General features: G+C 40.0%; 1 protein-coding gene across 2 annotated transcripts in view; it reads right to left on the bottom strand.

Moving 5' to 3' along the window:
• Positions 1–7,552: 7,552 nt before the first annotated feature.
• wdr36 (WD repeat domain 36) overlaps positions 7,553–22,949 on the bottom strand; it is a 96,012-nt gene continuing 80,615 nt past the window's right edge. The window contains exons 22-24 of one of the 2 annotated variants that reach the window (XM_060844422.1): positions 20,307–20,494; positions 18,667–18,767; positions 8,143–8,225 (exon numbers count right to left, since the gene is read on the bottom strand). In XM_060844422.1, the coding sequence (XP_060700405.1) occupies positions 18,669–18,767; positions 20,307–20,494 (287 nt within the window). In that variant the 3' untranslated portion in view covers positions 8,143–8,225; positions 18,667–18,668. Of the gene's footprint in view, positions 8,226–18,666; positions 18,768–20,306; positions 20,495–22,949 lie in introns of both variants that reach the window. The other variant, XM_060844414.1, reaches the window with a different exon arrangement.

The following is a 22,949-nucleotide window of genomic DNA, read 5'->3' as shown; positions in this document are numbered from 1 at the left end:
GGGTCGTTATCTCCAGTAGATATCTCCAATTTACTGAGCAATGTTGTTTAATGTCTATAATCACAGTTTTATTGCTTAGTAGTTAGAAAGTTGTGACTTGAAGGCCTAACCTCCAAGTCCTAACCAAAGCAATAGGACATTAGAAAGACTGTTCAGTGAGGCAAGATTGTATTGTTGAAAAAAGTGCCTTTTATAAAGGATAACTAATTGAAACCTATCTATCTATCTGTTCAGGTGAAATATACATGGACTAAAATCATATTTCCTCTGGTTCCATGTAGGACACTGGGCAGCAAGGCTCTGCCATCAGCCCTGTTGTATCACAATTTCTATTGCTCAAGCCCAGTGGTATCCCACGCATGGAGATCCTTCTTAAAATTACTTTGCCAGATGGAATATCACAAAGAGTTAAGAGTTAAGTAAGTCAGTATTTCTCACTCAATTTGCTTTTGTTTCACGAGTGTCACAGAAAACACAGTCTAAGCCACTATGAAATTAAAAGTCTTCCTTCACTTCTGAAGAACAAATATCAGGCTTGGAATGTTAGCACTGTTTTCTTCTCAGAGATGCTGCCAAATCTGCTTAATTGCTCCAGTAATTTTGGCTTTTGGGTCAGACCTCCAGCATCTGTAGTTCTTTGTTTTATTCCTTCATTTTGTTTTCATTGTTACTTTACTGAGTTACTGTTACTTTACTTAATTAGCGAATGCTCAAATTAGCCCACAAACTTCCATTGTTCTGCTTTTTAAAGGCTGATAAATGTTCCAAAACAATACATTGATTTCGTAATGACTTTGAATCCTTTAAATTAGTAATTACCAAATTCATGAATGCAAAACTTAAATTTCATTTTAAAGTTGAGCATGATCTGGCAAAATTCATGCTACAAGAAGACTTTCAGGTATCAAGGTTTTAGTTACAAAGATAGATTACAGAAGAAGCAGTGTGAAAAGAATCAAAAGAGATGTTCACACTTATAAAGGATCTAGGCAGATAGGTAAAATTGTGCCCATTGGGTTGAAGGGCTGAGAACCAAAAGACACCAATTTGTTATGATTGGCAAGTGAACCAAAAGGCAAATAAAGAATTGTGTGAGGGGAGATAGTGGCAAAGTGATAATGCCAATCTGTTAGGAATTCAGAAATTGAGGCTACGGTAATTCTTTGGGGACAAGGGTTTCTGTCACACAGTGAATTCAATAAGTTTGGAATATAAAACAAATATCCGTCATGGTGACCATGACAACTGTCTAGCATTTTTTTACACCATGTGTGGTTCGGAACTAAAGTGCATTGCATATAGGTGTTAGTGATGTTAATCGTGGCTTTTTAAAGGGAATTGGATAATTTTCTAAAGAGGAAAGATTTGCAGGGTGATAAGGAAAAGACAGTGGAGAATGATTAGTTGAGTTGCTCTTGAACAGACTTGTCAAAGATACAATGGGCTGAGTGACCTCCTGAACTGAAACCATTATCCATCTTAAGTCATGCCTTTGGATTGAGAGTGATTGTCATCTTATGATTCTATCTGTTTGGCTGGAAATGGAAAGTAGTCCAAGGTTACTGATCATTCCTTACTGCAAGTAAACAAAGTTTACCTTAATTTTGTTTCACAAATGTGCTGGCTTAAGATGAAAAAAACATCCACAACACAAGTGTTAAGTAATAACAATACCCAGCAAGAGAAAAACTAACCAATTCCCCTTGAAGTGCATTAATTCTAACAGAATTATCATTGTGAAATCTCCCATGATCAATATCCTGGCAAATATCACTATCCAGAAACTGAACTGGGGTAGCCATAGAAATGTGCCTAGATGAGAAAATTCGATTTAGGAATGCTGTATAAAATGACTCCATCTTGATTTTCAAAGCCTGTCTCACCAACTATAAGACACAAGTCAGGACTGTGATGGAATACTCTCCACTTGCCAGGATGAATATAGCTCCACAACACACAACAGGCAAAACCACGTTGGACAAAGCAGATCACTCAAGTGTTGAAAAATGTGTTGCTGGAAAAGCACAGCAGGTCAGGCAGCATCCAAGGAGCTGGAGAATCGACGTTTTGGGCTTAAGCCCAAGAAGGGCTTATGCCCAAAACATCAATTCTCCGGCTCCTTGGATGCTGCCTGACCTGCTGTGCTTTTCCAGCAATACATACTCCAACTCTGATCTCCAGCATCTGCAGTCCTCACTTTCTCCCAGATCGCTCAAGTGGTGTGACATTCAGCACTTTAAACTTTCACTGAATCCAGTACTGATGCACACTTACAAAGCACACTGCAGCAACTTGTTAAATTATTTTCAAAATCAACTTTATCACTTGGAAGAATAAAAACATAAAGCACATAGGAACACAGCCTATCATTATCCCACAAATTCATTGACTTGAAACATATCACTGTTCTTTCAGCAACAGTATCAAAAAAAAGGAACTCTTACATTGTTGAAGAACCTACACTACATGGACTTTTTAAAAATTCATTTGGGAAGTAGGCTACACTGAGTTGACTATCATTAATTGTCCATCCTGAATTACTCTTGAAAAGGTGGTAATGAGCTAACTTCTTCAACTGTTCCATTTAGTCCAGTTACGCCCATAATGGTGTTGGGGAGGGAGCTACAGAGTTTTAAGCCAGTGACTGAAGAAATGGCAGCATACTTTCAAGTCAGGATAGTGATTGGTTTGGAGTGAACTTGAAGGTGATGTTGTTCTCATGCATTTGCTGCCCTTGTCCTTCTAGATGGTAGTGGTCATGTGAGGTCTAAGACCTCTGCTGTGCATCCTGTAGATGATATTCACTACTGCAACAATCCATCAGTGCACAGATTCATAGTGAATCTTTGTGGATGTGATACCAATCAAATAGACTGCATTGACTTTGATAGTGTGAAGGAATCAGGGGGTGAGCTACTGCAGATTCCTAGCCTTTGATATGCTCTTGAAGACACATTATTTTTATAGCTAGGCCAATTCAGTTTCTGATCAGTAATAACCCAGAATGTTCATCGTAAGAGATTTATTGAAGATAATGTTATTGAATGTCAATGGTTTGATTCTCTCCAGTTGGAGATGGTCATTGCTTGACACAAGTATATTCCAAGCCAACATATTGTTCAGTCCTGCTGCATTTGGACATGATTGCTTCAGCATCTGAGGAGTCACAAATGGTGTACGGTGTGTCATGATGAATGAACATCCCAACATCTGAACTTAGGATGGAGGGAAGGGCATTGATGAAGCAGCTGAAGATGATTAGGCCAAGGATGCTATCTGCAGAGTTGTTCTGGAGCTGAAGTGACTGATCGCCAAAAACCACAACCATCTTCCTTTGTTAGGTGTGATACCAACTGAGAAATTTCCCCAATTCCCACAGCCTTTAGTCTTATTACGGTTTTTGTTTATAGACTCAGTCAAATGCAACCTTGCTGTTAGGATGCTTATTTCGCCAACAGGGCTTACATCCCATGAAAATAGTTTTTTTAAAATCAGTATGTATCAGAAATAAATGTATTGATCAATTAATGCAATGTTGTAGTATTCAAACTAATGAACGAGTAACTGATGTTAGATTTAATAAATTACATAATTAAACATTTCTGTATTAAAGCTTTAGTTTTCCACCTGTTCCAAAGTAAGAGTTAGGTATTAAAAATGTCTTCATAAGAGGACAGTTGCTATTAATTAAGTAGAGGAAAGAACATTCTATATTTTGCTAAGACCCACTTGGGAAAGTGCACCAATTCACAAGCCTCATTATTCCCAGAGTCAACACAAAAGTTAAGGATTTAATCAAATCACACAAAGGCCCTATTTATCTGTGTCTGTTGGAATCAAGTGAACAAAAAATACCAACCAGGCTAACGTACTTAAGCAAAACAAAGAACTGGGGATGCTGGAAACAAAACCAGAAATTGCTGGAGGAACTCAGCAGAGCTGGTAGCATCTGTTGGAGTTAATGTTTCATGTCCAATGAGTTCTGAAGAAAGGTTACTGGACTCAAAATGTTAACTCTGTTTTCTTTCATACTGAGTTTCACTAGCAATCACTGTTTTTGCTTGTAACATACTTGCATTTATTACAAATAATTTATCACAAATAGTTATGAGCTATCAACATATGGTTTTACTGATTAAAACTCTAACGACTGTACGCGTACAAACAAAACAAAATTGTTCAATGGGTGAAGGGAGCAAAAACTGCAAGCATGGGTTGATAGCACTCGTTCACAGAATTTGTAACGATGATCCAAATGGCTTGTCTGTTTTTCAATATTTTTCCCCTAGGTGCCTTCACTTCTCAGGAGGCACAGGGTAATCGGTATATTAACTGCAAAGTCTCTTTAGTGCAGCAATTCCTTCCAGAAATAATATGTTTCAAAACACTTTTTCCTCCCCATTTTAGTCTACAATCAAAAATATAAGAAATATACCATAAGTAGAATTAGGCATTCAGCCGTTTTGAGACTGCTCCACTATTCAACACAATAATTGCTAATCTGATCATCAACTCCACTTTTCCCTCATATGCCCATAACCCTTGATTAAAAATCTGAGCCTTGTATATGACCCTCTATAGTCAGCTGTGGTCAAAGAAAAAATTCTCATCTGTGTCTTAATTGGATGGCCCCTAACGCTTTTGATGATGTCCTCTGGACCGAGACTCCCCCATAAAGAGAAACAAACTGTCCATATTTACCCTGTTATGTTTCAATAAGGTCTCCTCTCATTCTTACAAACTCTAATGAGTAAAAGTCCACCAAAGGCATTGTACTCATACGTGAGGAATAAAAGAATGATCAGGGATAGCGTAGAGAACTTGTGGGTGGAGTCTGAGTAGATAGGGAAAGCCCAAAATGAGTCTTTTGCTTCGGTTTTCACTAAGGAAAGGGACCTTGTTGTGAATGAGGATACAGGCTTGACCAGATCAAGATTGATGAAGTTGATATGCTGGAAATTTTGGAAAACATTAAGATTGATAAGTCCCCAGGGCCAGACTAGATTTATCCTAGGCTGCTCCGGGAAGCGAGAAAGGAGGATGCTAAGCCTCTGGCGAAGATCTTTGCCTCCTCACTCTCCACGGGAGTCATACCGGAGGATTGGAAGGAGGTGAATATCGTTTCTCTTTTCAAAGGTAGTAGGGAAATCCCTGGAAATTAAAGACCAATCAAGTCTTATGTCTGTGGTCAGCAAAGATTTGGAAAGAATTCTGAGGGATTGGATTTATGACTATTTGGCAAAGCACAGTGTGATTAAAGGCAGTCAGCATGGCTTTGTGAGGGGCAGGTTATGCCTCACAAATCTTATTGAGTTCTTTGAGGAGATAACGAGACAGGTTGATGAAGGTAGAGCAGTGGATGTGGTATAGATGGACTTCAGCTAGGCATTTGATAAGATTCCCCATGGTAGGCTCATTCATAAACTCAGGAAGTATGGGATACAGGGAGACTTGACTATCTGGATTCAGAATTGGTTGGCTGACAGAAGGCAGAGAGTGGTTGTAGATGGAAAGTATTCTGCCTGAAGGTCAGTGTTGAGTGGGATCATGCAGGTCCGTGTTCTTGGGCCTCTGCTCTTTGTAGTTTTTATAAATGACTTGGTTGAGGGGTGGGTTAGTAAATTTGTAGATGACACAAAGGTTGGAGGTGCCGTCGATAGTACCGAGGGCTATTGCAGACTGCAGCACAACATAGACTGGATGCAGAGCTGGGCTGAGAAATGGCAGATGGAGTTCAACCTGCATAAATGCGAAGTGATGCATTTTGGAAGGTTGAGCTCTAATGCTGAATATAGGATTAAAGACAGAATTCTTGGCAATGTGGAGGACAGAGAGATCTTGGTGTGCAAGTACATAGATCCCTCAAAGTTATCACCCAAGTGGATGGGGTTGTCAATGAAAGCCAAAACACCATATGCTTTCTTAACAGGGCGATCAAGTTTAAGAGCCGCAAGGTTTTGCTACAGCTCTACAAGTCCCTGGTGAGAACACACTTGGAATACTGTGTCCAGTTCTGGTCGCCCTACTATAGGGAACTTAGAGGCTTTGGAGAGGGTACAAAGGTTTATCAGGATGCTGCCTAGTCTGGAGGGCTTGCCTTCTGAAGAGGGGTTGAATAAGCTCAGACCTTTCTCTCTGGAGAGGAGGAGGAAGAGAGGTGATCTGATTGAGGTATACAAGATGAGAGGAATGGATAGAATCAATGAACAGAGACTTTTCCCCAGGGCAGGATTGACTGGTACGAGGGGGTATAGTTTTAAGATATTAGGAGAAAGATATCGAGGGGATGTCAGAAGGTTTTTTATGCAAAGAGTTGTGAATGCATGGAATGCATTGCCAGCTGTGGTGGTGGAAGCAGAGTCATTGGGGACATTTAAGCGACTGCTGGATATGCACATGGATAGCAGTGAGTTGAGGAGCATGTAGGTTAAGTTATTTTATTTTACATTAGGATTAACCCTCGGCACAACATCGTGGGCCAAAGGGCCTGTTCTGTGCTGTACTTTTCTTTGCTCTATTCAACCTCGCATTAAACAAAATCCCTTTATTTCCAAAATTAAGGGTAAACATCCTCTCTACATCAACCCATTAAGCGTTTTGAGAATTTTGTCTATTTCAAAAACGTTGCCCTCGTTCTTCTAAATTCCATTCGGTATAAGTTCAAGCCTCTCAACCTCTCCTAAGACAATCCCTCCAAACTTGAGAATAACCTAGTAAACTTTCTCTAGATTGTCACTGATGCCGATAACTTTTCTTACATAAGAGGACCAAAACAGTATTCCAGGTGTGGTCTGACCTGTGCAGTTTTAGCAAAACCTCCCCTTTTATACTTAATTCCCTTTTAAACAAAGAGAAACATTCCATTTGCATTCCAAATTACCCACTGAACTTGTATGGTAGCTGTTTATAATTTATGTACAAGGATCCCCAAATCCTTAGGTGCTGCAGCTTTCTGAAACCCTTCCTCATTTGCACAATATTTAGCTCAAAAATTGCTAGATGCAGGTACAGTTACAACACTCAAGATACATTTGAATAGGTACATGAATAGCAAAGACTTAGAAGGATATGGGCCAATTTTAGGCAAATGGGACTAATTTAGTTTGGGAAACTTGGCATAGACTGGTTGGACTGATAGGTCTGTTTCTGTGTTATATGAGTCTATAATGTAAAGTTCGTCTAAATCTCGATTTAGAAAAAAAACACTAGTCATTATATATGTATTAATCTCCAACTATGTTCCTTCACAAACAAACTGATACTGTTCCTTAACTACGGAGCAATTCATCTTGGAAGTTTATTTCATGTCCTTTGGAACACTGGAAAAACTATTTGTGCTTTTCTGCCACCATGAGATTTGTCCTGGTGTGTAAACTCATCAATTTACCTGGAAGTTTCCATCTGTAACTCAGTGTTTTATTAGTATAGTAACTTGAAATTTAGCATCATACATTTTAAAGAATTTTGAAAGAAATCGCTTCTGATCACATTTATACACGTTTACAAGTATGACAAGTTTATTATTAGATTCGTACAAAATATGCAAACAGTTACAACTGAAAACAGTGTGAGGAAATAAAATGAACCAATTTGGTGAAATGACTTGAGATTATTTGCAATGAGCTACAAAATATATTACAAGAAGAAGATAACAAGGTGTATTTTATACAAAATACTTTACTTTTACTGTACAAACTGGTATAATGGTAAAATATAACCATTTCTATTTATACAGCAACGTAAGCAAGGACATATCACAGTTAGCATGAACAAAATATAAAAGGTATAGAAAAATGTTTTTGGCAAGTTTTGAACTATTTTCTCTTCTGTAGTACCCTATTGTAAACATGCTTAAATACAACATTAGTACAACATTCCTTTTAAGGAATTAAGCTCAACAGAAAATTGAAAATACATAAATTAGCTTTGAGATGCAATTTTCATACATGGTAATGCATACGCTCAGCCTATAATGAATAATAAAAACACAACTCAATGACTTCTGTGGGTAAATTAAATTATCTGCATTCTATTTAGAATATGCAGTAAATAATTTAGTAATACCAGGTTTCAAACTACAATAGAGCACTTTTTATGTATCCCAGCAGGCACATGCTTTGGTTGAAAAGAGCTTGCATGTGTGTCCATGTTTCTTCCAGCAATATAGATACTTTCGATATTTCTTCTAATAGCACTGGCTCAACAGCAATAACCTTAAGATGAAGCTGTAGAGGGTGGTAAAGGAGAGAAGAGAACGTTAACAAGATGTTAAAATTAGATAGATTTTCCTAATCCAGCACAATGAATTTATTTATCTTTCAGTAGCCAAGTGATTATTGTTTCCATTCTAAGGAATTATAATTAAATAAAAAAATTGACTACACGTTCCTGATGAAGGGCTCTGGCCCGAAACGCCGAATTTCCTGTTCCTTGGATGCTGCCTGACCTGCTGTGCTTTAACCAGCAACACATTTTCAGCTCTACACTTTAGTTCAGTATACACAATTACAAGTACTTGCACCATAACAATGGAGTTTTATTGATTTTATTGTGAAAGCCACTAACAAAGAAACAAACACTTCAATACAGAGGAAGCAGCTCCCCCTCTCCTGTTCCCACCTGAAAATGTCTAAATTTGATTTGGTTGTAAAACACCAGCATTGCACTTATTTTAATACAACATAACAGGATAAGCTGGTTATGACCACTGGGCTCGATGAGATATTGCAAATGTCTAGGCTCTAATCTTGCAAACATTTATTGTTCAAGAATCATTCCTTCAGCTTGAGCAATTGCATGTCACTATTTAAGAGCAAAGGAAATCAGGAATTGTAGAAAAGTTATCCTGACATGGAAAATTATCGAAGTCTATTATTAAGAACAAGAATTTGAATACTTTGAAAACCTACTGATCACAGCAAGTCAGCAAAGCCTTCTAATAGGTAGGTTATACCTAACAAATCTTTAAAATTTTGTTCAGAGGCAACTAAAATAGCAGGGCATGCCTACTGATGCATTTATAGAAAGCATTTCATAAGGTGCTGCATAAGAGACTGTTTACTAAAGTCAAAGTTCACAGATTTCACCGATTGTCACAGCACAGGAGGTGGCTATTTTGTCTGTCGCTTCTGTGCTAGTGGCCCAAAGAGTGATTTATCTCGTGGAACTTTGTCTTTCTCCCCTCTGCCCTGACATGTTTTCAGACAATAACTCAATGCTTCAGCTGGATATGCCTCCATCACACACTTAGGGAATGTCGGCTAGATTCCACTGGTAATATGAAAAAGTTTTGCTTCCATGTTCCCATTTCTTCTTCTGCCAATTACCTTAAATTTGCACCCCTCTTGTTCTTTATTAATTCACAAGATGTGAGCATTAATGGCCAGGCCAGGATTTATTGTCCCTCTCTAATTGCTGTGGAGAAATTGGAGGGGTGCTGCCTTATTAAATTGCTGAAATTCATGTGGTGTAGCTACACCCACAATGCTCTTATGGACGGAGTTCTAGGTTTTACACTCAGCAACAGTCAAGGAACAAGTCAGTACGGTGAGTGGTCTGGAGTGAAACTTGAAGATGGCGATACTCCCAGGTAGGTGGTGCCTTTGTACTTCTAGTTGGTACAAGTCACTTTGAAGGTGCTGTCAAAGAGTGAGTCAGTGGTGAGTTTTTGCATCTTGTAGGTAGATAGTGTCAGCAGAATGTGCTATGTGTCAGTGGTGGAAGGAATGAATTTTTTAGGTGCTACGTGGGGGGATCAATTGAATAAGCTAATTTGGCCTGGATGGCATCAGATTTCTTTCCATGTTTGTTGCAGTTGTACTTATCTAGGCAAGTGGAGAATTCCATCATATTCCTGACTTTGCTTTTGAGGCAGGCTTTGAGGAATCAAGAGTTGCATTGCAGAATTCACTGATCTGATCTGTTCTTGTAGCCACAGTATTTTTATGGCAGGTTTCCAGTAAATAATAATTCCCAGGATGTTGACAATGGGACAAACTGATGGTAACACCATTGACCATCAAGGGGCAATGGTTAGATTCTGTTTACTTCTACGATGGAGGGAAGGTTACTGATGAAGGAACTGAAGATTTGATACAGGAAGCTACCCTGAGGAACTCCAACTGTCAGGGAACTCATCCCATCCCCAACCAACTGCTATTGATTCCAGTTTTGCTAATGCTTCTGAATACCTCTGCTTTGCTCCTTCCACCAATGGAAACAGATACACAGAAACAGATCTTTGGAGCAAAAGCAGGTGACTTGGCAGGAAAGAGAAAGCAATTGTTGACAGTTACTTTAGGTCCGAGGAGAAGATTGATACTGGAGTTCGCAGAGGTTAATGTTGCATCCCTTGTTTTTCCTGTATGTTAATGATCTAGATCTAAGTATGCGGAACTCAATTTCAAACTCTTCCAATGATACAAAACAAAGGCATTACAAACTACTAGGACAACAGTAGAGAACTTCAAAAGGATTCCGATAAATTGGCAGAAAGTCAACAGTGGCGATGAAGTTCAGATTAGATTCACTACAGTGTGGAAACAGGCTCTTTGGCCCAACAAGTCCACACTGATCCTCCGCTGAGTGACCCACTCAGATCCATTTTCCTTCTGACTAATGCACCTAACACCATGGGCAATTTAGCATGACCAATTCATCTGACCTGCACATCTTTGGACTGTGGGAGGAAACCAGAGCACCCAGACGAAACCCATGCAGACACAGGGAGAATGTGCAAACTCCACACAGTCAGTCACCTAAGGCAGGAATCGAACGCTGGTCCCTGGTGCTGAGAGGCAACAGTGCTAACCACTGAGCCACCGTACCACCCCAATACTGAGAAGTGTAAAGTGAGACATTTTAATAGGAAGTACATGGAGAAACAACATAAACCAAAGGACAGAAATGTAAATAGGCTGTGGGAGCAGACAGATCTGGGCATATGTGTGCAAATAAGTAATTAAAGGTTGCAGGACAGGTTGACACCAGTTAAATATGCACACAAAATCATGGTTTTATTATTGAGGCAGTGGCATAGTGGTAATGTCACTGGACTAGTGATCCAGAAGGACCAGTTCCAATACCGTACATCCCAAATGGCCTCCTTCCAAGGCCGCAATTTCCCCCCAGATGCGATCGACGATGCCCTCCACAGCATCTCCTCCACTTCCCGCTGCTCCCCCCTTGAGCCCCGCCCCTCCAACCGCCACCAGGACAGAACCCCACTGGTCCTCACCTACCACACCACCAACCTTCATGTACAGCGTATCATCCGCCGTCATTTCCACCACCTTCAAACAGACCCCACCACCAGAGATATATTTCCCTCCCCTTCCTTATCAGCGTTCCGAAAAGACCACTCCCTTCGTGACTCCCTTGTCAGGTCCACACCCCCCTCCAACCCAACCTCCACTCCTGGCATCTTCCCCTGCAACCGCAAGAAATGCAAAACGTGCGCCCACACCTCCCCCCTTGCTTCCCTCCAAAGCCCTAAGGGATCCTTCCATATCCGCCACAAATTCACCTGCACCTCCACACACGCTATTTACTGTATCCGCTGCACCCGATGTGGCCTCCTCTATATTGGGGAGACAGGCCGCCTACTTGCGGAACGTTTGAGGGAACACCTCTGGGACACCCGGACCAACCAACACAACCACCCCGTAGCTCAACACTTTAACTCCCCCTCCCACTCCAAGGACATGCAGGTCCTTGGACTCCTCCATCGCCAGACCATGGCAACTCGATGGCTGGAGGAAGACCGCCTCATCTTCCGCCTAGGAACCATCCAACCACAAGGGATGAACCTAGATTTCTCCAGTTTCCTAATTTCCCCTCCCACCACCTTGTCTCAGTTAAATCCTTCGAACTCAGCATTGCCTTCCTAACCTGCAATCTTCTTCCTGACCTCTCCACTCCCACCCCCACTCCAGCCTATCGCCCTCACCTTAACCTCCTTCCACCTATCGCATTTCCAACGCCCCTCCCCCAAGTCCCTCCTCCCTACCTTTTATCTTAGTCTGCTGGACACACTTTCCTCATTCCTGAAGAAGGGCTCATGCCTGAAACGTCGATTCTCCTTCTCCTTGGATGCTGCCTGACCTGCTGCACTTTTCCAGCAACACATTTTCAGTTGTGATCCAGAACCCCAGGTTAGTGTACTGAGGGCATGTGTTTAAATTCCACCATGGCAAATGGTTTAAATTTGAATCCAGTTTGGAAGTGAATCATAGGGCCATAAATATAAGAGCAAGTTAGTTATCTCAAACTCATATGATGTTAATTCGGCCTCGACTGGAATATACATCCAGTTCAGAGCACCACACTTTAGGAAGGATGTGAAGGCACTGGGAGGTTTAGGAGAACAGTTGCTTGAGAGAAGATCTGTTGAAGTATTCAATGTCCACATCTCTCCTAATCTTATGAGATAGTGATAACCATTGTGAAAGGATCAAGAACAAAAGGACACTGATTTAAAGTACAGTAATTAGTAATACAAGGCTGAAACTCTCTCATGCAGGGAATGGTTATGGTCGAGGAGACACTATTTGAATGTGTGGTAGAAACATGTTCGATCAAGGCGAAAGGGAATTTTGGTGGTAGTTTGAAAAAGTACATGTTTGTGATGGAGACAGGGGGATGAACACAATAAACAGCACCAGAAAAATGTATGAGGGAAACTAATTTGGTAAAAAGTCAATAAATCCTTTAGACCTGATGGATTACATCCTAGGATTTTAAAAGACTTGCTAGGGATAGTGGATGACTATAAGATATAGAAGCAGAATTTGGCCATTGGGCCCATTGAGTCTCCTCCATCATTCGATCATGGCAGTTATGTTTATCAACCCCATTCTCCTGCCTTGTCCCCATAACCCTTAATTCCTTTACTAATCAAGAATCTATCTCTGCTTTAAATTACTTAGTCTCCACAGTCTTCTGTGGCAAGGAGTTCCACAGATTCACCACCTTCTGGCTGAAGAAATTCCTCCTCATCTCAGTTCTAAAGGGTTGTCCCTTCACTGTAAGACTCAGTTCCTAATCACTCTTAACTGTGGAAATATCTTTGCCATGTCCACTGCAGCCAGGCTTCTCAGTATTGTGAGTTTCAATGAAATCTCCCCTTATCCTTCTAAACTCAAGAAAAGACCCAGAGACCTCAAGTGCTCATGAGAAGCCCTTCACTCTCTCGACCCCTCCAACCACAGAAAACCCTTCCGTAGATACAGGGCCCAAATCTCTCAAAATTCCAAATGTGGTCTGACCAGAGCTTCATACAGTTCATCACTGCTCTTGTATTCTACTGTAAAAAATCCTAACATTGCATTTGCCTTCTTAACGGACAACTGAATTTGCATGTTAACCTTAGCAGAATCTTGAAGTAGAACTCCTAAGTCTCTTTTGTGCTGCAGATTTCTGAAGCCTTTCCCCATTTAGAAAATAGTCTGTCTGTATTCTTCCTACCGAAGTGCACAACTTCACACTTTTCCACATTGTCTTCCACCTTCCACTTCTTTACCCACTTGCTGAAATGACAATTGATGCAAGGTCTGTTACTGATTTACCACAGATTGAAAGATTTTTGTTATCCAAAAGATATTAAGTAAAATCAAGTAAACATAATTAGATCAGAGATCTGAAGCAATCAGGGCAGTGGTATAGTCCGAATATTTCTGGATTAGTATTCCAGAGGCCAAGATTGAACTGGGCACATGGTTGCAAATCCTGCTACAGCTTATGGAATTCAAATTGAAATAAAATCTGGAATATAACATTAGTTCCAAAAATTATAATATGAAATACAATTTATTTATTACAAGGCATTATTATTAGTTCACTAATGTCCTTTAGGTAAGGAAAATTACCACCTTGCCTGGCCTAGCCTGAATGTGACTCCAGACTCTTAGTAATGTGGCTGACTCTGAACTGTGCTCTGAAATGGTCTGGCAAGTCACTCAGTTCAAAGGCAGTTAAGGAAGGATAGCAAATACTGGCATTGCCTGTGATGCCCAATGTACATACTGTACATACATTTATCACCGTCAACTAGAAACTTCATTGGAAACTTGAAGGCTGGACTAAGAACAAAAGTCATACCACAAATGAAACTGACAGAATCAAAGTTCAACTCAGTCCCAGAAATAGACTACTTAATTGTCAGTATTTGTCAAAATTTTAGCAGGCCTGCTAGAGAGGATCCTTTGCTAAATAATAATTAATGTCATATCTAGTATAGGAGAAACACAGCTAAGTTCTCATTCAGTGTGTACTTTGTGGCTATAACATGAAGTCTTTGTTTCCACCTACTGATTTATTAAAAATATACAGTATAAAATTATAAAGTTGAGAATGATCATTCCTACAACAAGTCAAAATGAAAAAAGTGCAATAATTATCACTATAAAGAATATCCTAATTCCTTTAAGATACCGTGTTGTTAAATCTTAAGGGGGAGGAAAGTTTTGTTAAAACCATATTTATAAAAATATGCATTGTTCAGCCCAGAGATGAAAGATATGTGACACTGCACTGCTGATAGCAATGGAGGGAATTAAATCAACAAGGGCTAGATTTTCTGCTAACTGAATATATACATTGCACATCGACAATTTCTATGAACCAGGAAGAGCCTTTCTGTTTCTTCTGAGTGTACAAATGTGTTGCTTCTGGATGTATTGACCAATTAAAATTTACAATTTTTAACATCAATTTGCAAATTTAATTTGGAATTGGCCAGACACTTCGTCATAATCTCAGAAAGAGTATCAACTGTAAACATTTCTGCAATTCAGCATCTAGTGCAAGTTGCTTTCAGTCTTTGATAAATAGTCAGGTGAGCCACATTTACCTTCAAAATATCTATGGATAAAATAAACACTTCCTGGACGTAGGCACCAGTAATCCCTCATGAGAGCTCATGTGGTTATGGCTCCTGTATGTTGAAGATTTTCTTCTTCACTGCATATTTCTCCACATGTCTAACTATGGCCAAATATACCAATGTGTTGCAATGGAGCCATCTGTTAAAGTGGAACAATCCCGAACATTTTTGATTATTCAGTAGGTCATATCAATCTTTAGTCAGTCAGGGTATAATTAAAATGTGCTATTGTTTTGGTTATTATGTAACAAAAATTGAGGGCTATCTAGGGTCAGGAAGCATGAGGAAATTAAGATAATTACCATCAGCAGAGAAAATGAAGACACGAAGAGACTGTCCCCTTGATGGAGGAATCAATGACAGGGAAATAGATTTAAGCCAAGGAGCAGGAGGTTTAAGGAGTGATGTGAGGGAAACATTTTTTTTTACCCAGAGGATGTTGTGAACCTTGAACACACTGCTTGAAAGCGTGGTCCAAGCAGAAACCCTCAGAACATTTAAGTAGTATTTAGATGTATAGTAAGGGGAATTTTTTTTACACAGAGGGCAGTGAGTGCATAAAATGAGCTGCCAGTGGAGGCTGTTACAATTAGAACATTTAAAAGGCATCTGGATGGATATATCAACAGGAAGGGGAGGGTTTAGAGGAATATGAGCCAAATGCTGGCAAATGGGACTAGATTAATGTCTAATATCTGGTCAGCTTGGATGATTTGGACCAAAAGGTCTGTTTCTATACTGTACATTTCTACTACTCAGTGTATTTGTGATGTCAAGGCATGCAGATTTGGGCCAAGTTACAGAAAATGGGATTAGAATAGGTATCCGTTCTTGGCCAGTCCAATCCAAATGGACCAAAGGCCTTTTTTCTGTGCTGTAGACCTCCATGATTCTAGAAAATGTAGCAGAAAAATATAAGAAACTAAAGTCCAACAATAACTCTATGACTCTTAAATCCAGGATCTGATGACCTACATCCTAAGGTTCTAGAAGATTTGGGAATGGAGATAGTGAATGCATTAGCTACGATTTTTCAAAATCTCCCCTAGGTTCTGGGACAGTCCTAGCAAATTGGAATCTCGTAAATATTGCTTTTCAAGAAAGAAGGAAGAGAGAAAATGAGAATTACAAGCCAGTTAGCTTGACATCAGTCTTTGGGTGAAATATAGTATCTACAAGTAAGGGAATCTTAACGTTGCACTTGCATCGTTTATTAAAAACCAATCAATATGATTTTACAAAAAGGATTTCCTACTCAACAAATTTAAATATTTTTGATTATGTAACTAGTAGAGTATATAAAAGACAAAACAAGTGTACTACACTTGAAGCATTTAGTATGATGTCGCACAAAGTAAAGGTTAATGTAGTTGCAAATGTTACAACAGGATTAGTTAACAGATAAAAAGCATATTTGAGGCATTTTCAAGTTGGGAGGTTGTGACTAGTGGAGTGCCTCAAAGATCAGTGCTGGGTCTCCGCTACTTACACATATATCAAAGACACTGACATTAATATTTCTGAGCTTGATGATGATACAAAACTAAGTAGGAATGCAAGCTCTGAAGAGGATGACTGTATGATTTGAAAGTAGGGAAGCCTTGCTATAAGTGCACAGAGCATTCGTAGGACCACATCTGGAATACTGTGTACAATTTCGATGCCCTTAAGAATGGATATGCTTGCACTAGAAGCATTTCGGAGAAGGTTCACTTGTTGATCCTTAGATTGAGAGCTTTAGCTTATGAGGAAATGTTCAACCTAAACTCGTTAGAGTTTAGAAGAAGTGATCTAATTAAAAATTAAGTATTGCTGGGAAAGAAAGAACATTTTGTCAAAAGTCTTCATCTGGCACTTAGGAAGACAATTCAAGGTGTATGTGGAGTAACCAGATGAGCCATGATCTTGTACAATTTCAGAACAGACTTGATAGGCCAAATCAGCTACTCCTATTCCTAATTCATTTGTGGGACTTGGGCATCGCTGGCTGACCAGCATTGATAGCTCATCCCTATTTTCCCTTGAGAAGGTGGTGGTGAGCTGGGCTGACCTACAATGCCAGTAGGGAGGGAAATCCAGGACTTTGACCAAATGACTATGAAGAAATGGCGATATATTTCCAAGTCAGGATGATCAGTGGCTTGAAGTGGAACTTGCAGGTAGTGGTGTTCCCAAGTACCTGCTGCCCTTGTCGTGGGTGTAAGTGGTTGTGGGTTTGGAGGGTGCTGTCTATGGATCTTTAGTGAATTTCAGCGGTGCATCTTGTAGATAGGACACACTGCTGCTACTGAGCGCCGATGATGGAGTGACTGAATGTTTGTAGATGTGATGCCAATCAAGCGGGTTGCTTTGTCCTGTATGGTGTCATGCTTCTTGACTGTTCTTAGAGTTGCACCCATCCAGACAAGTGGGGAGTGTTCTATCACACTCCTGACTTGTGCCTTGTAGATGGTGTATAGACTTCGGGTTGTCAGGAGGTGAGTTACTCACCGCATTATCCCTAGTCTCTGACTTCCTCTTGTAGCCACTGTATTCAAATGGTGAGTCCAGTTGAGTTTCTGGTCAATGGTAACCCCAAAGATGTTGACAGTGGGGGATTCAGTGATGGTAATACCATTGAATGTCAAGGGGTGGTGGTTAAAGTTTCTCTTATTGGAGATGGACATTGTCTGGCATTTGTTCATAACACAATAGTTGGCACATTGCCACTGGCTTGAGCTGAGATCCAACTAAAACTCTATAAACCACAATGCGAGTGATAATAACTTAAATATTTATAACCTTTGAATTCTTTGGAATCACCTATTGGTTATTAGGTTAAATCATAATTCTTCAAATAAAATGCATCCCCCACACAGCAAAATTCTACCCATGTAATTTTACCGATAAAGCAAACCTTTTATTAACCAGCACTTGTGGGACCAGGTTTGCCAACTGATCAAATGGTCCACATAATCAGGGTAAAAACATACACCAAGTATTATGCACTGGGGTATGCACATCACTGTTATACTCTATGCACAGCATAAATCACTTAAATAATAATGCAACTTTGCCTTAAATTATACTTACCAGCAGACAGCCTTCTTACTAACAACCCCAACTGAAGTGGAGTCATCAACATGTAAAGCACAGAAACAGACCTTTTGGTCCAACTCATGCACATGACTAGATATTCGAATTTAATTTAGTCGCATTTGCCAACACTTGGTCCAATCTCTCTAAAATCCTTCCTATTCATACACCCATCCAGATGCTTCTTAAGTGTTGTAAATGTACCACTTCCTCTGACTGTTCATTCCGTACACACACCACAGTGTGTGTGAAATTGTTGCCCTTTTACATCTTTCCCCTCTCACCCTGAACCTATGCCCTCTAATTTTGGACTCCCCTACACTGGGGAAAAGACCTTGCCCATCACTTCTATAAGGTCATCCCTCAGCCTCTGATGCTCCAGGCAAAATAGCCCCAGTCTATTCAGCCTCTCCCTAAAGGTCAAACCCTCCAACCCTGGCAACATCCTTGTAAATCTTTTCTGAACCCTTTCAAGTTTAACAACATCTTTCCTGTAACAGGGATACCAGAACTGAATACAGTCTTCCAAAAGCGGCCTAACCAATGTCTTGTACAGTTGCAACATGACCTCTCAACTCCTTTACTCCATGCACTGACCAATAACGCAAGCATACCATTCGCCCTCTTCACTATCCTGTCGACCTGCACTTTCAAGGAACTATGAATCTGCATTCCAAGGTCTTTGTTTGGCAACACTCCCAGGACCTTACCATTAAGTACACAAGTCCTGGCTTGACTTGCTCAAAGTGCGAGGTAGCACCTGACGTTTATCAGGATTAAACTCCATCTGCCACTCCTCAGCCAATCTGATCTGTAAAAATATAATGTGGGTCTGTAGTAATTCACCACAATCCCCAGGTCTTCATCCTGTTTCAAGTAGACAACTTCACATACTAGAGACATGACTGGAGTGACCATGACTGGATGGCACGGTGGCACAGTGGTTAGCACTGCTGCCTCACAGCGCTTGAGACCCAGGTTCAATTCCTGACTCAGGCGACTGACTGTGTGGAGTTTGTACATTCTCCCCGTGTCTGCGTGGGTTTCCTCCGGGTGCTCCGGTTTCCTCCCACGGTCCAAAGATGTGCGGGTCAGGTGAATTGGCCATGCTAAATTGCCCGTAGTGTTAGGTAAGGGGTAAATGTAGGGGTATGGGTGGGTTGCGCTTCGGTGGGTCGGTGTGGACTTGTTGGGCCGAAGGGCCTGTTTCCACATTGTAAGTAATCTAATCTAAACAACTCAAACATCAAATTGCATTGCCACAGTTTTAAAATGGCAAACAGGACCTCCGGCATCATCAAATATTTTTCAGGTAGAGTAATGACAGCCTACCAGATCACAGAATCAATATCAATATCTTTGTAGGCGCAGCACTGTTTATGGCCCAATATAAGTATTCGGTGCAGTAACTTTGGAACTGGAAATGGTTCTCCATGTTTTGCACCTGCAACTATCACTCATTTGTAGCTATTTCCCAATTTTCATTGCTGCACCAACTTAAAGAAAAGGAATGCTTTCATAAAGTAATTCTGTTACTAATGTGAATACAACTGATATGGCAAAAACTCTTAACAGCCAAACGCCTTTACTGCAACCCTGAAAGCCAATATTTAATCCCCAGATCAAATTTAAGCCTGTGTGTCTATTTATCTTCTGCGTACATGTGCAATTTTCTGCTTCCCCTCCACTACCAAAAGAGAAATGTGCTTTGTTTTGTTAGCTTGCAGTGTCACTCTCTCAATCCTGCCCATATACTAGCTCGCACACAGCAGCAACCCTACTGAAGCAAGGCACAAAAGGCACCGAGAGCCACCTTCAAATAAAGGCAGCAGGTATGTACCCCATCCAAAAAAAACCTAGACATACATGGTTAATGCTAGTCGAGAAGAGAGAATAAAGTGGAAGTTCTTCAACCCATTTGTGGCTCAGGTTTGAAGAAGATGCCTCTCTCCTTGCCTGCACGTTATGTGAGAGACACTAACCAGCATACTTGGACACCACCATAATACAGTAAACCTTTGGTATTTGAGGTATAATTTTTGCCAGTTTTATCAGAAGTGCCAGTTCTGTAAGATACTGGGGAAAACTAAACTTGCTGTACTTTAAAAAACAGTGGACTTTCATGTTAGATTTTGACAACTGAAGGCAAAGTATATTTCCGAAGGAAAATAAACTGAACTTGTTTATGTAAAGTAGGAGCCAAAAACTAATTGCAATAAAACCTGATCTCTACAATTTCATTGTGCATTCTTAGTGAGTGCGCTTCCAAGAAATTGTATTATACTCTTACAATTTATGGTGATGCAATATGAAAAGTAAGTTTTCTTCTTCCAATGAAAACTCCAATTACCTTCAAGTACAATGCCAGATAGGCCTGAGCCAATTCAAAATCACGCTTGCTACGAAGCATGCTGCTAATCATTTGCAGAAAGCTCAGCATAACCTCCGTAGAACCACCTCCTTCCGGGGCCAAGCTCCTCAGCTCAATGTCAATATTTGATGGTCCCATTTCTTTCATAAGTTTAACTGCATAGTCATCTGCAAGAAACCACAAGAAATATTAACTGCCTTTGAAAACGCATTTGTTCAAAATACTCCTGAATTCTAAAAACGTAGCTGGCACTGCAAAAATATTATCTTCAATTAGACTTTTACATTTTTGACGTTGAATCAGCTGAATCAGTAGAATTATACACAAGAAATAGATATTAAGTAACGCTGCAAAGAAGACATTTTGTCAAAACTTTTTGGCTTGCCTGTAACACAAGAAATACAAAAGGAAAGACAATATGTATACTGAATGAGGGGAGAGTGCGGACTGATTTGCAACTCTGCTCTTCTGATTGGTAGAAGTATTGCTATTGAGAGTACACTAATTAATGACAGACAGTTAATTGGTCAAGTTCTCTTTTAAATGGAGAGGTTTACTATAATTGGTCAAGGCATTGTCTTGAGAAATAAACCAGATAATGGCTGTCGCCTTTTTGCTGCTCTCTGCGAAGAGCAGGGTCTTGTGTAATATAAAGCCCTCAGAACACACAAATGAACCAGTAGTTTAGCGTCACAATCCTAAATTGGTTGTCAGCATACTACTTCTGCTCAGACACCACTTGAGCAACTTCAACTCAGGACCTCTGCCTCCATCCACCTTTTTGTGCATGGGGAAACTGTTCAAGAAACTACCATGAGCTCAGGGTAGCAGAGGGCACTCCACTTTGAGGACACTGAGGGAAGTAATGATGGCAATGGCATTTGCTGCCTTTGCCATTTACCATCCCTTTATACTCCTCTTTGCCAGCCTCATTTTCCTCTTTACTTGCTCTCTCAACTTATTGCATTTAGCCTCACTTTCACTTAAATAAATCACTTTTCATGTATTATGTACTCTCTTTTTACATTTCATCATATTCTCTTTCAATCTTAAAGGAAACCTTGCTTTAGTACCCCAACTGCACTCTTGTTTGATGCACCAAGCCAACATCCAGAACATTTTCTCAAAAGATAATTTGTTGTTCCGTTGCCTTTTCTCAGGCTCATCAGCAGGATGACCAACCTAGGAACCATCTCAAAAAATTCAAATCAGGCCTGTCAGATATGATTGCCCCGCCCCCCCCGGACAAAGCCATGCTGACTACCTTTATTTAATCCTTTCCTCTCAAAGGACAGATTAATTCTACCCCTCAGAATTTTTCCAAATGTTCCATGGATGTTAGACTCTACCACGGGTGTCAGACTCACTGGCCTATGGGTTAACAGTGTTCTTGAAATATTGGCACCATAATAGCTATTCTCCTGCCCTCCAGCAACTCTCCTGTGGCCACAAGAATTTGTAAATTAATGACAAAACCCTTTTCATCACCTCCCTTACCACCTACAGCAGTTGTCTACTTTCAACTCTTCTAAATCCTCTGATACCTCCTTCTCAATTGTAATTTGTTCAAAAATATCACAGTCCTCCTCCTCATTTCTCCATTTACATTGTCCTCTATAGTGAATACAGCTGCAAAGTACTCTTTTAAAACCTCACCTACATCTTCCAGCTCCACATAACAGTTAATTACTTAAGTCCCCATTCCATCTTTGTTTATCCTCCTACCACTATTATACCTTTTAAATGTTGTTGGACTTGCCTTTATTTTAACTGCAAGTGTTTGCTCATGCTCCCTCTTCACTTTCCTAATTTATTTTTTTTGAGTAACACCTTACATCAATTGCTTCTAATGTTTTTGAGGCCTAGATTTTAAATAAGCTTCGTTTTTTCCAATATCTAATCTGTACATTCCTTAACATTCAGGGTTCTGTGGACTTTTTAGTGTCAATCTTCATCTTCATGGGAACATGTTGATCCTGTGCACTCTATTTCCTTTTCGAAAGACTCCATTGCTCTGATATAGCTTTTCCTACAATCAATTGCGCCCAGTCTACTTTGGCTAGATCCTGTTTCATCATATTAAAATTTTCCTCCCTAAATTCAGAATCTTTATTTTCACGCCATCTGTGTTCTTTTCCATGAATACCATAAATCTTATTGAGTTATAGTCACTGAAATGCTTCCCTATTTGACACTTCTCCAACTTGCCTGGTTTCATCCCCTAAAATTAGGTCCAGCATCTCCCCATCTCACTCTTGTAGGTGTTGGCTTAAAGAGTTCTCTTTAACATATTTTAAGAATTCCATGCCATCTCAGCCTTTGCACTTTCTCTATCCAGTTTAGCAGTAGAGAAATTGAAATCCCCCATTATTATTACCTTTTCATTCTACACTTCTCTGAAATTTGCCTTAACTTCTGCCATTCTCCCTCCTCCTGATTATTTGACATTTATAGTACATACCCACCAACGTTACTGCCTCGTCTTGTTTTAAGTTTTACCCATATGGTCTCAGTTGAGGATTCTTTTGAGATATTATCTTTCCTTATTGCTGTACTGACTCCTTGATCAATATTGTGATGCCACTTCTTCTTTTAACTTCTATGTTAACCAATCATCCTAAA

Source organism: Hemiscyllium ocellatum, chromosome 2, assembly GCF_020745735.1.
Source record: "Hemiscyllium ocellatum isolate sHemOce1 chromosome 2, sHemOce1.pat.X.cur, whole genome shotgun sequence".
In the NCBI taxonomy this organism is placed as follows: domain Eukaryota; kingdom Metazoa; phylum Chordata; class Chondrichthyes; order Orectolobiformes; family Hemiscylliidae; genus Hemiscyllium; species Hemiscyllium ocellatum.
The sequence above is the reverse complement of the archived record's forward strand: the minus strand, read 5'-3'. Positions and strand labels throughout refer to the sequence as shown.